At 49.1% G+C, this 16,967-nt stretch overlaps 1 protein-coding gene across 2 annotated transcripts in view; it reads right to left on the minus strand.

The window, feature by feature from the left end:
- Positions 1-5,576: 5,576 nt before the first annotated feature.
- The window catches only part of GARRE1 (granule associated Rac and RHOG effector 1), a 52,053-nt gene continuing 40,662 nt past the window's right edge, over positions 5,577-16,967 (minus strand). For both annotated transcript variants that reach the window (XM_021701027.2, XM_021701026.2), the window contains 5 exons: positions 15,047-16,071; positions 10,824-10,989; positions 9,907-10,044; positions 8,383-8,461; positions 5,577-7,889 (listed from right to left, as the gene is read on the minus strand). In XM_021701027.2, the coding sequence (XP_021556702.1) occupies positions 7,581-7,889; positions 8,383-8,461; positions 9,907-10,044; positions 10,824-10,989; positions 15,047-16,071 (1,717 nt within the window). In that variant the 3' untranslated portion in view covers positions 5,577-7,580. The remainder of the gene's footprint in view (positions 7,890-8,382; positions 8,462-9,906; positions 10,045-10,823; positions 10,990-15,046; positions 16,072-16,967) is intronic.

Raw genomic sequence — 16,967 nt, forward strand, 5'->3', positions numbered from 1 at the left:
GAGTGGTCAATAGGACTTTACAGGGAGCCGCCCTGTCCACATGGGCCCTTACTCACCCAGAGTTTTGAGTCAACTGTCAACTCTGAGATGTAACTGAACTTTCCAAACTCAGCACACCCCTGACAGCACTGTTCTGTTCTCCTGGAGTCCCTGAGAAATACTCCAACCAGAGTTTCCCATGCAAGCCAGTGCCTTGTCTACACAGAATAGCACATCCCATCGCTAAATCCTGTGTTTCATAACCTCATCCAAAAGGAAGGCTAGCCTCAGTAGCCACTGCCCCATCATCACTTGCCCTGTGATTCCTCAGATGACCCTAGCCCAAACGTAGCCACTGACTGCCTTTTTCTAGTAGGCTCTTTCTGGTGACCACAGCGGATGTCTGTTGTCTTTATCCAAAACCACTGCATCCCACTCCCGTGTCTCTTTCTTTGCCTCCCCGATTGCATCAGCATGACCTAAGTCAGCCAAACAAGTACCAGCAGGAGAAACTCAGTTTTGTGTAGGGTTAAGTTGCCCCTTCTGGAAGAGTAGGCTGGAGGATCAGTCCGGTCTGAAGGAAAACAATGCAGAGAGCAACCCCCGGAGAGATGCCAGAGTCAATTTCACAGGGCTCGAGTTCCTGGTGCCAGGCCACCTCCGTCTGTGGCTGGAGCATAAGTCAGTGATTTCCCTTAGTGTTGATGTTGTTTGGAGCTGGGCTGTCATTTATAGCTGCAAGTCTTTCCAAAGGTTTTCTGGGTGTTCACCTAAGTACTGCCACACTGCTTCTCTAATGTGGTCTCCTGGCCACTTGAACCCCACAGGTACTGCTTTGGTTATGAAGAAGAGGCTGGACATAAGGCCTGATGATTGCCTTTTTGAAGGCTTTATTTTCTCTTTGACATTCTCTGATATACACCTCCGGCAGTTTGGCCTCTGTGATTCCCAGCAGGTTCAACTACTCCAGATTTCCCAGTAATATTTTAAGTTCGACATTGTGCTTTGAAAACCCAGTTACATGCATTTTCTTTCTTTTTTTTTTTTTTAAAGATTTTATTTATTGGGGCGCCTGGGTGGCTCAGTCGGTTAAGCGTCTGCCTTCGGCTCAGGTCATGATCCCAGGGTGCTGGGATCGAGCCCCGCAACGGGCCCCCTGCTCCGCGGGGAGTCTGCTTCTCCCTCTCCCACTCTCCCTGCTTGTGTTCCCTCTCTCGCTCTCTCTCTGTTAAATAAATAAAATCTTTAAAAAAAAGAGAGAGAGCGATAGGAAACAAATACGAAGAGACAAAGGAGATCATTATTACTTGAAGGTCATGCATCATCCAACTACTAGCATTGTTACTGCTTCTGCTAGTTGACTGTGTTTGGAGCTCTGCGCCAAATGCTCTCCCATATAATCCTTACAGCAGCCCTGTTATCCCGCTGTCCTCCCCACTTAACAGACAGGTTAAGAAATCTGAAAATAGCCACTCTGTTGCTACGTGGAGCAGCAATCCAAGGTTGCCTGATTTCTTTATCACAAATAAGAGCCCTGTTCTTTATCACAACCCTGTCCTGCCTGCCACTCTCTGGCAATTCCCCATCATCCCAATTCTGTTTTAACCTCAATTAGGCCTCTATGATATTAATTCCAATTGACAGGGTAGAATTTTACAAGTGGAAAAGGCCAAGAATGGCATCTCAAACAGAAAGGACAGGAGCTTAATCATAGGAAACAAACTGAGGGTTGCTGGAGCGGGTGGGATGATGGACACTGGGGAGAGTGTGTGTTGTAATGAGCACTGGGTATCATATAAGACTGATGAATCACAGACCTGTACCCCTGAAGCAAATAATACATTACATGTAAATTAATTGAATTTAAATAAAATAAAAAGAAAGGACAGCAGCATGGAAAAAGTCAGAGAGGTAGGAAAATCCAACCACTGCGTTAACACTGGTCCCTTTGTACCGGATCTAAGGATTTGTGTAGGGCAACAGGGAGAAACCCTCCAGGGAAGGTGCTGTGTGTGGGAGGGTGATCAGTTACTGGAGTGTGAGGTTAGCATCCCGGATCAAATCTCGCGGGATGGTTTGGGATTTGGAGTTTGGAAAATTTTCAGTGTAAGGTAATTTTACGTTCCCACAAAAGTTAAACCCTACTGTTTTCTACCACCATGACCACCATCGCCACCACATGTTGTGCCAAAGCCCTGTGTACAACTACCCAGAGTATAGTGTTCAGATACCTTAAGATCCTGAGGGCAGTGAAGCTTGGAGGGCTGGACTAAGCCACAGACGAAAGAAAACCGGGCTCAGAGCCTAGTGCAGCCTTGGAAAACCTGATGGGTCCCGCTGAATATTTGCGAAACTAGCATTTAGTGAGCCTGTGGCGAGCGAGCAAAGTTCCAAACAAGAGCCCTGTTCTGTAGATGGGGAAACTGAGGCATGGGCGTTTAGATAAGTCAGGCCTTAATTCGGGACAGCTGGACAGGAGTCAGGCAGGATCTGGAGCCTAGGGAATCACCCACTAAAGTCGGAGATGGTGCGGGGGGAGGAGAGGGGAGAGGCAGTTCTGCGGCTGAGTTGAAGGAGCCCACGGGAGGTCGGGCGCGGGGCGATCCACGCCGACGGATTTTCGCCAGCTGCTCTGGGGAAGCGCACCCACCGGGATGCCAAGTCATGGCGGCCTGGCGAGAGCCAGAGAACTGCGCCTCCGAGGAGCCGCACGGAGCTCCTACCACGGTAGCCACTCTCAGGAGAGGGCGGTGCGTACGAGCCTACGTGCAGCCAAGGCGGGATCGGCGCAGGTCGGGGGCGGTTGCGCGCACGCGTCTGCGTGTGGGCTCGCACGTCCGGGGTGCACGTGTGCGCATGTCCCCGCGCCTAGGGGGTTGGGGGGCGCTGGGGCGCAAAGAGAACTAGCAAACGTCTCCGTCCGCACGTCTGGAATGGACGTGCGCGCGCATGTGCGCAAAGTCTGAGTGGGGCGGGTGTGCGCGTGCGCACGCGAGCAGAAACGCGAGTGGGGTCGCCAGCGCCCCCTGCAGGCCGCGGGCTTGTTCTGCGTCGCGATGTTTGCCTGCGCGACAGAGATTTGTCGCTTCGGGATGTCGCCCCCAGATTTTCCCTGTGACTCCATGGTTAGGTGCTTGAAAAAAATTCCTTACCGCACAAAGGCGTGGGTTTCCACAAGAATAGAAAACTATAGTTACTAAAAAGCTATATAATCCTGCTTGCAGTTCTAATGTCAATTTCACGTCACAGTTCTGGTACAAACTCTGGTCATCATATATTATTCTTTTAGATGTGAGAGTTAATTCTAAGTCATTTTTTTGTATTTTTTTTTTTTTTAGCATTAGAATTTGCTCAATAATTTGCCCATCAACACCTCGTTTGGTCTGGCTCCTCTGGAATTGCTTCTCACTGTTCTGCACCCCGGCCATGTGGCCGTGAACAAGACTTGTCCCCTTCTCACAGGAGGCCTTCGTTCTAGTGAGAGGGACAAAGGCAAACTCAATTCCAGGGGAGGGCTAAGTGCTGTAATGAAAACAACGCGAGTAGAGGCTGGACTCTGGCCCAGAAGAGAACAAATGGAGGCAGAAGCAGGGAGCACTGTGGGAACAGAACGCAGGTGGGCACTGGGGGAGGGACGCTGAGGTTGGCAGAAGTGTATGGGAAACCCTGAGGCCAGAGAGGGAAAGGCAGGAGCCAGGTGAGGACCAGATTGTTGGTAGAATATTTAAGAAAATGATAGAATTCAAATGTGCTTGAAGATAGATTTGTGGGACCTCTAGATGAGGAGAGTAAAGAAAAGAATTAAGAATGTCTTCTAAGATTTCTGCCAGAGCAGCTGGGTGGATGGATGGTGGCACCTCTTAGCAAGGATGGACAAGATGGGGCTGTTGCCCCTAAAAGACTGAGTTTTAAAAGCAGAGACTGCACCTTCTTTTCAGCCCTGGCTCCTAGCAAAGGCCTTGCCCCTAGGTGACTTTAGATGTTGAAAGGAACATGACCTCCTAAAACAATCCTTCCTCCTCACTTAAGCCCACATTCCAAACTCAGCCCCAGTACTAGCCACACCCAGTCCCCGCACCAGACACGCAGAGGCCTGAGCCCAGCCAGCCTACCCTTGTGGAATCAGAAGGCCAGCTGTGTGTGTTACTTCCAGGAGCCTGCCCCTGGACGTTCCTCAGCATATGTGGCTGGGAGGCAACCAGTCATGCTTTCCATGTACATGGCTTCTTGGCATTTGAGGAGCTGGTCATTGGAGGGGTCTATTTTCTCTGTGTCTCCAGATCAGAAAGCAGGTCACAACAGTGGCCACACAATGCACAAAGGGCCATCCCCTCAGAGTGCCACATCTGTTCAGGTTTCCACGCTCACCCATCTGGCACGTAGCCAGGCCCCAGGACTCCTCTTCTGTCTCCACCACTGCTGGGAATTGAAGTCCGTGAACAGCACCACGTCCTGGTGTCAAACAGGCACATGCTTGAATAAAAGGCTAGCATTTTAATATGCACTTTTAGTGTATTTCCTAGCACACTCATACAACACAGCTGTTACTAAGTAGCCTTGTCCTGAGGTGCATTTAGAAGGCTCTGGGTCTTGGTCCCCATGCTCAGCTTCTGGGCATTTCAGCAGAAAGAAGCCTGAGTGGTACTATGTTCATATCCATTTTCCTGAGTTCATGAAAGAAAGTTTTGATCTGTCTTGCTGTAAGTGAAAAGAAGTTGAAATTCCCCTGTAACCCACCCTCCTTTTGTGGTTCCCACTGAACAAGCTTTCCTTTTGCTAAGCAGGATGACATCATCCAATGAGACAAGTCCTCGTCCCTGAAAGATATGGTCTCTTTGCCAGACATGGGGTCCCTGGCAGAGCAGGGGGAGAGCTTATCCCTGGGTCCGTTCCTTGGAAAAGCGAGCTGGGCAGTTCACAGTGCCCATGGTTGGTGGAATGTGGGTGCTGGCAGACCACAACCCAAGGAGAGAACTTGCATCCTTCCAGATGGTCTCCTTCACCACAACACTGGCTCTGGCCCCACAGAGGCCTCCCTCTCCCAGCTTTGGCCTTAGGAAAGCCGACTGGAGAGGTGTGGTAGGTTGTCTGCTTCCTGCCCAACCACCGCAGCTCATTCTAACACTCTCAGTGGTCTTTCCTCTCGCAAGGCCTCAGAACCAGAGGACGAACTGACCTAAAAACCAATGTGGGTGCAGCTTGTCAAAGTCATGAACCAGGCAGGGCTTCTGGCCTGTCTGCTGCAGTTCATTTCAAACAGAGATACAAAATATTATTAAATGTATATTTTTAATAAAGCCAATAGTTATTTTACTTATAGGAGCTTTAAAAGGAAGATACAAAATGTAGAGTTCCAGTTTGGAAGCGTTTAACTATTCACACAATGTCCTGCTGATGCCCGAGCAAGGCAGTCACGCCCGGCCATGCAAAGGACACACACACACACACACACACACGCACACACATGCGCTTTGGCGAGACCCCTCTGCCCAGCGCAGCACCTGGAATTACCAGTGTTCAGAGCAAGGCGGTGCCGAGAACACAGCACCTACGAGGAGACCACACAAACAGCTTCACACAGTCTCACAGCCCACGGAGATGGCGATTACAAAATGTCCCGCTTAATCGAGAAAAACAGACTGGAGAGTGACAACGTGGCGGTATCAATGTCACCTGCACTGGGGCGTCAAGGGCTGACCTCCGTCCAGGGTGAGGTCTTTGGGGAGGCACTATGAAAACAAGAGTACTTCAGTATAATCGAACTTGAAATACAAGGTACTGTGGACACGTTACGGAAGGAAAACAGAAAACTATCCTACAAGGAAAAGAGCCACAGACATCGGACAGATTAGTGCACACACTGGGACAGCGAACAGACAAGAGCCACGCAGGGTCAGTGCAAAGCACGTGCCTGAAGAAGTCTATGTACAAAAGAGTTCTCTGTAAACATGGTGAGGTGAACGTTCGGAAGCCGCGGTGAGAGGATCGTAAGTGCAGGCAGCAACGACATCCCCACACAGCACAGAAGACGACACCCGAGGCCTGGAAACAGCCGGGCAACACAGTACTAAAAGGTCAGATGGCTGGGCTCAGACACCCGAGGGGGCCTCTCTCATTAGTGTGTATACATACATATACATATATATTTTTTCTTTTTGGTATTTTTAAATATAAATTTACTTATATCCGTAGAAAAATGAGAACATAAATGTGTTATTACAATGTCTGCTGGAAAAGCTTATATGGAGTTAGAAAGAATAAACCATTTATTAGTAGTTAACATATATATTAAAATGGTTTAATGATTTAAGAAAATATAAAAAAAATATTAATACTGTCAAACTTTCATACCAGAAAATATTATGGATTTTTCTCAATTAGACTTTTTCAAAGATGAAATATGAAAAATTTAAATAAGTTTTATATAAAGAACTTCTGAACCTCGATTAATATACAGTGGGATGTCTACTCTATAGAGATATATGTATCATTATTTCTCAATTTAAGCACCATTCAATTCTTCTGGATCCATTCTGGCTGGAAAATATCCCTAAATCCACAGGATGTTATCTCTTTAATGGCACATGTTAACTGAAAATGAGGTGGTTTTGTTCTTTTTTTTTTTTTTTAAAGAAAAGACTTTAAATTAATTCCTATCTACGTCTTAATTGGTTTGTCTTGAGCCAGCTCACAAATGTTACTGCAAGTTCAAGTGCAGGTGTCTCTGTGCAGCCTCTTGACCACACCCCCATGTTTGGAGACTGTGTCAAAGCCTCTGGCCACGTGTGGATCTGAGGGCAGCAGGTGCAACTTTATCCCGCACACAGACGCAGCCAGCTGGCTCATCTCCATGCACCATCAGGAATATGCCTCTGACATCAGTTTTACGATCCTGCTTTTGTAAATCCGGTCAGGACTGCACCCCTTGGGTGCTGCTTGGGGTGGCGAGGGGCTGCCCACCCACAGAAAACCCCAGTGATTGCTTCCAATCACAAATATTCTGTATTTTGCCCGTTTTGTATAAGCTTAAATAAAGATAGTGTTGAACAAACCTCCAGCCTCTATATCTGTTATCTTAAAATATTCAATGCTTTTTAGGCGGGAGATGTTTTAACTAGAAACCTATATGAAAAATAGCTATAAAATACAGTGATTGATGTGGTCATCACTCAACATGTTAAGAAGGGGGAGGGGGAGGGTTTCAAAAGAATGGTCAGTTTTGCTCTCAGCCTTCAGGCCTGATGCCTTCCCAACACACACAGTGGGACTACAAACTTGAGAGCCGTGTTTCTCAAAGTGCGGCCTATGGCCCACCTGCATCAGAACCACTGGGGGAGCTTATTAAGCTCAAAGATCCCCCAGCATCTCCCTGAGGGTCAGAAACCTGTTTCTAGCTGGCCCTTCAGGGCTCTGATGCCTCAAAAGTTTGAGAAGCCAGGCCTTAAAGGCTTGGAGCTGCCAACTACCCTCATGCCCAAGGATCCCTGCCTGGGACAGGGGTGCACTGGTCCTCTGGGGGTGTGGTGCCAGCTAGTCAGCCCTGGGGTGGGGACACTGGCCCCGACAGCTCTGGGCAGGCAGGCAGGCAGGCTGGCCCTGGGTCAGTACTGGGGCAAGTAGGCTGGCCTGCGCTCAGCCTTCCCGGGGAAGGCCTTGAAGCCCTTGGGTGCTGCCTTGTGTGCTGGTGGGGGCGGGGGCTGTGGTGGGGTCTGCACATAGGTAAAGGAGGCGGTGCTGCAATCGCTGGTCGCGGCCCACACTGGTGACTGCAGCATCTGCATGGTGTCGTTCCACTGGCTGCCAGGGCCGGCAACTGCGTAGAGTGGTGCGCTCGGGCTAGGCAGTGTGCTGGGCAGCGGGGAAGGGTGTTGCCAGGGTGCTTTGGGTGGCCACGTTTTGGTTTTGTTATCCTGAGAGACAGAAGAGGGTTCTTAGTGGCATTTCTGGCAATTCGTCATCTTTTCCCACCTCCCCAGGTCTCTGGTCCTAGTTCCACCTAGGAGACAGGGTAGGAGCCCCAGCCCTCCCCACAGCCCTGGAGCAGCACTGTCCAGCTCAATTTGCAGTGATGGAGGTGATCTGTGTCTGTGCTGCTCCCACGCAGTGGCCACTCACCACATATGGCCAGTGCCACTAAGGAACTCAATTTGTATTTATATTTGATTCATTCCAATTTAAATAGCCACATGTGGCTAGTGGCTATCACAGTGGATGGCACAACCCCAGGGCTTCCTCTACATTTGGCTCAGAGATGAGATGGTTAATCATGGCAGAAAAAAGTTGTTCACCACAAAGAACCCATCGTTGCTCTGAAGCCCTCTTAAAACTTAAGCTTTGGAACCTCGCTCATGGTCTGCACCCCATACAGCTGGCCCTCCGTGGCCAGAGCAGGGCCCACGGTACCTGGTTCATGTCCTCCACTGCGGTAAGAAGAGGTGGGGAGGGCAGCGTGCTGGTCTCCTGCTCTCCACTGCTGTGTTTCCTGAAAGAATCAAGAGCGCAGTGCAGTGGGCACCTGGCTTGCTGCCCCACTGACCTTGACACGCTAGCCACCTGGTTCTGGGCACTGGTTCTAGGTGGGGAGACCTTGGGCCCAGTGCATGCGGGGGGATCGGGTGGGCGGCCAGTGAATGGAGCACTCCCAGAAGCCATTCCCGGACTTGGGGAGGGGCGGGGTGGCAGATGGTGGCTGTTTCAGCTGCTCTGATCTACTGGCTTGGGCTTTTAACATATTCAACAGATACTGTTCACCATGCCCTGGGGAAGTGGGACTTAAAAGACTGTTAGTTTTAACTACAAACATGAAAAATTTCTGTTATAATGTTGAATGAAAAAGGCAGGACGGAGCAGGCTCCGAGCCAAGTAAATGAGTCTGTCCGTGCTCCTGTCCGTGCTCCCGCCTGCAGACAGCAGTCTCTGTAGAGGCGGTTCTACCATTGGCTTCCTCGGCATCTCATCGGCCTCTCCGACTGCCCTTGTCTAAAACAGACATCTTAGCAGCTACCCCTGGCTCAGTCGTGCTCCTCCTGCATCCTCCTGTCTCAGTTCATCGGCACCCCCTTTCATATAGATGCTCCAGCCAAAACCTTACATATCATCCCCGATTCTTCTCTCTCACACATACCCCATTGCCAATTTCTCACCAGTTGCTCCCTCATTTTGTTCAGCTGTCTGCTCATCAGAGGCCTCCCTGACTCCCATGTGTGTATGTGTGTATATATATATATATATATATTTTTTTTTTAAGTAGGCTCCATGCCCAATGTGGAGCCCAATGTGGGGCGTGAACTCATGACTCAGAGATTAAGACCTAAGCCAATATCAAGTCGGATGCTTAACCGACTGAGCCACCCACGTGACCTCCATATTTTTCTTCATAGCAACTAACCCAACCTGACATGTTTGATTTTTCCTTTTTCCTTTTCCTTCCTTCCCTCCCTTTTTTTTTTTTTTTTTTTGGAGTAGCCTTCATGCCCAACATGGGGCTTGAACTCATGACCCTGAGACTAGGAGTCTCCTGCTCTACCAAAAGAGCCAGCCAGGCACCCCTACTTTTAAAAACTTCTTAGACCTGAATATACTCTATTATGTTTTCTTTTCAACTTTGATGAAGAAACTAAGGATCAGAGAGGGCCAGGTTCATCTCCAGAACCCTCCCTTGCCTCATACTGGTATTTTTGGCTACTACTTGCGTGAGACTGTTCTGCCAGCAAAGCCTCAACCCAACGTTAAGTCACCTGGGCTACAAGCAAGCCTGCATGGTAGCCACAGAAGATTCAGCAAGGCTGTGCTAGCAGAAGCCCTCTGCCTCTCTCACACCAGGCTGACAGGGAGCCATGAGGTTCCTGAGCTTTCCAGAGGAATAAGCTAGGGATCACATTCATGTGCCCCTCTGTCCTTTGTTTGTCTTTAGAAATCTCTTCCTACCTTCTCTGCTTGACAGCGGCCACGAGGTCAGGCCCTGAAAACATGGAGAACAAGCTGTCCCCGTTGGCGGAAGACGTCTCATCACTTGAACTGGCGGAGTCCCCCTGAGCACCTGACCAGCCGCTGTGCAGCCCGTCCCTGAAAGCCAGAGAGAGAAGCTGGTCCCGGGCCTCCTGCAGCCAGCCTGGACACCAGCCGGACAAGCCTGAGGCCGCCCCCACACCACCAGCCCAAAAGGAACAATCTTTACCCTGCACCCATCTAACAACCAGATGGCAGTCTCTTGTCTCCCCTTCTAAAAATCCAAGCTTTCCTTCCTGTCCTCCCTTGTTTCGAAAATAACATGTACTTGTCGCTGCCCTTTATTCTTGCCAGAAGCCTGTGCTTTGCATGTGAAATTCATGTTAGAGCAAAAAGCTGAAATGGTCTTTAGCTGTCCAGATTTATTAACTGGGTAGCAATAAGAGATGTGAAAAATCAACCTCCCGTTGTCTTTGGGATGCAAATCCGCAGTTCTCTGGGTACACTGGCATCTGAGCCATACACCTTTGCTTTTTGGAGGCTACAAGGATCTCATTCCATGAATCGCACGGGTTTCACAGCCATGCCCATTTCAGCATAGAGACCGTGTTAAACGCTCAATGACCTCACAAACATCGTCAAGTAAGTTCCTGGTTCCGGGCAGAAAAGTCTGTGCTGAAAATCATCACTTCCTACCAATAGTGTGTTCACAGGGACCCATCATGCCACTTGGCATCTTCGGGTCTGTCGCAAAACTGTGACCGCTTGAAGATCTGACCAGATGTCACTCTCTCACAGGGGGCCTCGGAATCAAGTTGCCTGATAAGAGTGCACGAGGGCCCCCTGGGGGATACCCAGTCCCCAAACTCAGTTTCCCTGCCACCCCCAGCACTCACCCTTCTGTGAAGAACTCCGGGAAAGGCCAGGTCCGATGGGCATCGTCCATGGGGGGCCAGTGGCCCCGGGGGTGGCCTGGGCGGCGGCCGTGTTGCACTTGCCGCTTCTGCTGCATTGCCTGGCTCACTCCTGCCACATAGCGAGCAAACTCGGGGTCCGAACCCACTGCGTTAAGACAAAGGGACAGAGAGGGGCTGGGGCCACACTGGCCTCTCGTTTCCTTCCCTGCCTCCCGAGCATGTGTTGGTCACACATGCAGTGACAAGCGGGGAGGTGCTGCCAGGCTTGTGGCCCCGAGAGCCAAGGAGCTGGCTGCAGGATTGGGGCTTTCAGCCAGGTGTCTGACCTGGGGTACAGGGTGTGCACAGGGACTGTCAAGAAGGGTTATGCCTAGGACAGAGGCAGGCTGAATGCGACCGAAAGACAGAGAGAGAGAACACAAAAGAATCCATGATTAAAGTTTAAAGACAAATACCAGATACTTAACAATGTTCCAATGTCTGTTGCTACGTACATAACAACTTAGAAAATCACATGCTTGATGTCTTTAGCGAACTGATAACCTGCAAGTTGTAAAAGCATCAGGGTCAGCCAGATAGAGGTATGTCATTGCCACGTGACCCAACTCGAATCCAGGATTTTCCTGGATATTGGATGGCAGACGTACTCATTCCGTGTGAAGATAGTGAGAGTGGTAATGAATGAGATGACATTTCAGAATTTCAGAGGTATTAAGAGGTGACTGGAAACATAGTGGCCAGAGCTGAGTAAGGATGGGCAGGACAGTACAAGTGGGAGAAAAAACAGCATAGAGGACATTGAGAGAAAAAGTCAAACAAGAAGATACGGCAGGAGGGCGCCTGGGTGGCTCAGTCGGTTAAGCGTCTGCCTTCGGCTCAGGTCATGATCCCAGGGTCCTGGGATCGAGCCCCACGTTGGGCTCCCTGCTCAGCGTGAGGCCTGCTTCTCCCTCTCCTCCCCGCTCATGCTCTCTCTCTCTCTCTCTCAAATAAATAAATAAAATCTTTAAAAAAAAAAAAAGATGCAGCAGGAAGGTATCTATTGCTCACAAGCTGAATATGACTCAGCAGTGTATACTTCTCAGCTTCCGGCTGGGAAAGATACTAGGGCAAAATCTCATTCTTAGCTCATCCTCAGGGCACTGCCACAGGACTGCTGGTGAGTCTGCGCACTGCACAAAGATGCCCACACCAGGGGAGGGGAGGGGCTGGGCCAAAATCAAGGCCCCCTTCTCAGTGGGTCAAGCCATGCCTCCAGGGGCTGTGTGCCCTGTCCAGACGGGGCACTCTGCTCTCACTGGCCCTGAGAGGGGGCCTTCTGTGATTCATCTATCGGGAGGAGTGCCCTTCCTTTATTTGGGGAAAGGGCAATGTAGATCTTATGCCCTCAGGGCGGGGTCTGCAGGAAGCTACATTAGGGACCTGCAGGTCAGATAGGAACTAACTCAGGGAAGACAGAGCTAATAGGATTTGTAGCTTAAAGACATAGAGGCCATCCAGGCCTCATCAAAGATCAAAGACGGTAAAATTCTGCCAAACACTGTTTATACTCTGGATTTAATTACATGACTATCAAAAGATGTAGACTGTTGAATAGCAGTTGAAAAAAATGTGCCGTGCCACGCCCACCCCAGTCAGTGGCAGCTGGGTGGGGCCTGCTCTTCTAGATTGGGGTGGAACCCTGTGCCCTTCCTGTGCCCCAGGGTCCAAGGATGCTCACATCTACCACCCATGGGGAGCAAGAGCAAGAAAGCGTGAGCAGCAGCATGAGGGATTCTTAGAAGACCTAAGAAAACATTTCTTTTCATTCGTAGCTAATGCTGGGTTGTTTTAGCAGGGAATTCCTCTTCTGCTGGTTATTTATATAAATATTTGCAATAATTATATATTTCACAGTATTCTCCTTAAATGAAATATATTTTCCACCTGTATACCTTTTGCTAAATTAGAGAAAAGAGTAACGGATTTCTACATATTTATCTTGTATCGACCCACCTTACCAGATTCGCTAATTCTAGGGTTTTTATTTTTTTATTTTATTTATTTTTATTTTTTTATTATTATTATTTTAAAAATTTTTTTTAATTTATTTGACAGAGACACAGCGAGAGAGGTAACACAAGCAGGGGGAGTGGGAGAGGGAGAAGCAGGTCTCCCATTGAGCAGGGAACCCGATGCGGGGCTCGATCCCAGGACCCTGGGATCATGACCTGAGCCGAAGGCAGACGCTCAACGACTGAGCCACCCAGGCGCCCCTAGGGTTTTTTTTTTTTTAATCAAGGAGTCTCGTTGAGTTTTTTCCCCCCCTCCAATTCTATTGCCAGCAAAGAGATGTGCTTTTCAATGTATCTTTTTCTACAGCTTATACATGTCTTGCTATGGTTGCTAGCAAGTCCAGGACAAAAAGTTAGTTACACGCTATTGGCAGTAACAGTTGCCACCCTGTCGTGATTTTAACTGGAATGATTTTGTTTCACTATACAGAGTAATACTTGCTCCCGGCCCTTGGGACATAGTCTTTCTTTAATATTGAAGAAATTTATTTCTATTCATGTCTTACTTGGAGGGTTTTTTTTGAATCACTGGTGGCTTTTACCAAATGTCTTTACAGCATCTGTTGTTGTCTGGCCGCTCCTGCAAGTGGGGTGATGCCAGGCATTACTGAGCAGCGGCAGAGCTGGTCTGCTGCCCCACCTGCCACCCCCGCAGTACCAGAGCAGTAACGGAGCTGCTCTTCCCATCACGGCTCCGGGGTCCAGCCTCCACCCACACTCCTACGGAGAGGACTACGGTTTGCTTTTTAAATAACCCTTATAATGTTTTTAAATCTTTTTTTTTTTTTTTATTTGGCAGAGAGGGACACAGCGAGAGAGGGAACACAAGCAGGGGGAGTGGGAGAAGCAGGCTTCCCGCTGAGCAGGGAGCCCGATGCGGGGCTCGATCCCAGGACCCTGGGATCATGACCCGAGCCGAAGGCAGACGCCCAACGACTGAGCCACCCAGGCGCCCCAACCCTTATAACGTTTTTATGGTAAAACCATGTTGGCTTCATAATTACTGTTCCAATTTCTTCCACTGAAACAGATCTGGGCAGGTTTTCCACTTCTTGGTACAATTTTGGTGATGTGCATTGTATTAGGAAAGAAGCCATTTTTCCAATCAGTTTTCAAAGATGTTGTCATGTGTAGAAACGTCTTAAACTTCTTTTACTCTCTCCTGTTTCTGGAATGACATCTTCTTTCTCTTTCCTTTTTTTTTTTTTAAAGATTTATTTATTTATTTATTTTAAAATTTCATTTATTTATTTGTCGGGGGCGGGGGGAGAGCATGCACACAAGCAGGCGGAGCACCAGGCAGAGGGAGAGGGAGAAGCAGGCTCCCTGCTGAGCAGGGAGCCCGATGCTGGACTCAATCCCAGGACGCCGGGATCATGCCCTGAGCCGAAGGCAGAGATTTAACCGACTGAGCCACCCAGGCACCCCTCCTTTCTCTTTCCTAAATCTCGTTTCTCTTTGCTCTCTCTTATTGAGGCTTACAATAAATTGGTTTATCTATTTTGTTGGTCTTCAAGAGACCCTTCTTTTAGATTTTTATAATTTATACTATATTTTTCTTTTAAATTTCATCCATCTTGGCTTTTCTCCTTAATTACTTCCTCCTCCTAGTTTATTTTTGTTTGTTTCTAAGTTCTTTTTCTAATTTCCTAAGATAACTCTGGTGGTATTTTCACACTGTTCAGGCCAGGAGAAGCCATATTCTCCGAAGGGAGGAGGGTGCTCTACCACCTTTCATAGGTCCTAGTGTTTAAGCAAAGAATCACAGAACAGGTTATGTAATCAGAAGTGCAGCTCACAAAGGGCCTGCCCCTTGGCTCCCACAAATAGGAGGGCCCACACAGGAGCCCACTTGAACTATGAGACATGGAGCCATTCAAGGAACTTCTCTTAGCCTCAATCCAAGCTTCTGTACAGTGAGAGAAATAATGGTCCTGACCTTCTTAGCCTCACTCTCACCAAGGCTGCCTACCTTTGCTGGATGTGTCCCATACTTGCCATCCGACAGCGAGAAAGGGTCTTTAAAGAGAAATTAGGTCACTTGCCAAGTGTCCTAAGTAAGTAGGCTGTGTCAGATGGGCCCTATGAAGTCCTCAGTGATTATACTGATGTGAAAACCCCAAGGGGAGGGGAGGCGGGTCCACATACCTGCAGGATCAAAAGGCAGAATCTCTCCCAACATCCCAAAGACTCCATCACTTTGGTCACGGTTTGGCCAGGTGTTATTTCTAGGTCCCTGCGGCTTCTGCCCTAAAACCTCCGACATCACATTATCCATATAGCTGCTCACCAGACCCAAGCTGTACAAGTCAGAACTGAGATCAGATATGCCAGGCCACTGGCCAAGAGGAGACAGACCTGCTCCAACAGGCTGGGCTGGCTGCTGGGCTGAGCCGTGCAGCCACTTCCCCGGGGCCCGAGGCTGGGGCGGGGGCTGCTGAGGTCCAATGGGCTGGAGCAGGGGTTGGTAGTACTGGACCTGCGGTTGCTGCTGCTTCGGGGACTGCTGCTGGGGCGCCAGGCCCGGCTGGGGGGTCAGAGGTGTGTGGGCCCCAGCCGGGGGTGGCCGTGGAGGAGGGGGCACTGGCAGTGGCGGCTGCATGGCTCCGGCCTTCTGTTCAGTCACTGTGGCTGCGGCAGCGGAATTACGCCTTGTCACCAACGGGGAGCCCTGATGTGACTGGCCCATGTTAAAGCCCGAGAGAAAATCGATCACCTCCTGCATTTCCTGATCGGTTGGTAGGTTCATGCCCTTCTCGTCCTTGCCATCATCCCCTGGCAGGAAGCCATCACGCCTCTCCAGGAGAAAACCATTGGCCGTCTGGTTACCGGAACCCTGCGCTGACTGTGAAGGGTCTGTAGTCCTAGGGAAATTACCAATGTTCAAAATGCTTTGTAACCTTGAGTCAATACTGCTGGGCATTTTGGCCTTCTCTTCTGAACACCCAGCTACGAAGAGGTTTTTGGAAGGGGTATTTGGGATGGAATAATTTGTGCTGCTGCTGGAGCTGGTGCATGAAGCTTTCTTGGTGAAGCGGGATGTCAGTTTGGAGAAGGTCTTCTGCAGGCCGCCTGAAGATTTGTTTCCGTTCCCAGAAGGCAGGTCGGCCTGATTCCCAAAATCGCAGATCTCCCTCTGAAGCTGGATCTGTATACAGGGTAAAGCTTGTTCCCTATTTAAACAGAAACGTATTGAAAATTACAAAAAAGACAAACATACAAATTGGACAATGAAATGGATCTCTCTGCATCTAAGAAAGACTCTAAGGAAAAAAACAGTCTCTCTGGTTGGTTGGTATCAGGTACACCTATTTTACAGATAAATAAAATGAACACCCCAGACTTTTAAGTGTACGTAAGACTGATCCAGCAGAGGGATGTGGGTAAATACACACAGCAAGGGTGGGGGTAGTGGTGAGTGGGACTCAGTGACACCATGGGGAACTGTTGACCTTGGAAGGAACTTACAGACAGTGCCAAGAACAGACGCTGGTTACTTCCAAGGTTTTCCGAGCACTTTCCTAGTACTGAAAGAGAGCCCCAGGGATGGAAAGTGGTTGGGGCTGAGGCAGGCAATGGCTGCTGTGACCCGGGACAAGCCACCGCAGTGTTCTGGGCCTCAGAGCTCGTGAGTTCAGAAAGGGGGCCCATGGCTGGATGTTCGAGGTCCCTACCATTCTGAAGTTCGTAATTCCCAGAGACAGTCTCGCAACTGTCAGCTGCTTTCAGATAGAAATAAATTTCATGCAGGATATAAGTAAATTTTCTACACATTTCTCTGGTCTTCGTTCATGAGGAGAATATGAGTTGGGCTAAAATCCCCTTGATGGACTTACTCTCAAATGATAAAACAAATGAAGACAAACATGGTAAGTAACTGAGGAATCTGGCTAAAGGTCAGAGAGCAATTCTTGGTACTACTGCAACTTTTCAGTAAGTTTGAAATTTAAGTGACCAAAAATTTCTTTCTCGCCTTACTTCCTCACATACAATCAGTGATGTGAGCGCGCAGGAGACTGTACGTGGTCACACTGACCCTGAGTATGGGCCTGAATGTAAGCTACTTCAG

Source organism: Neomonachus schauinslandi, chromosome 16 (assembly GCF_002201575.2).
Source record: "Neomonachus schauinslandi chromosome 16, ASM220157v2, whole genome shotgun sequence".
Classification (NCBI taxonomy): Eukaryota; Metazoa; Chordata; class Mammalia; order Carnivora; family Phocidae; genus Neomonachus; species Neomonachus schauinslandi.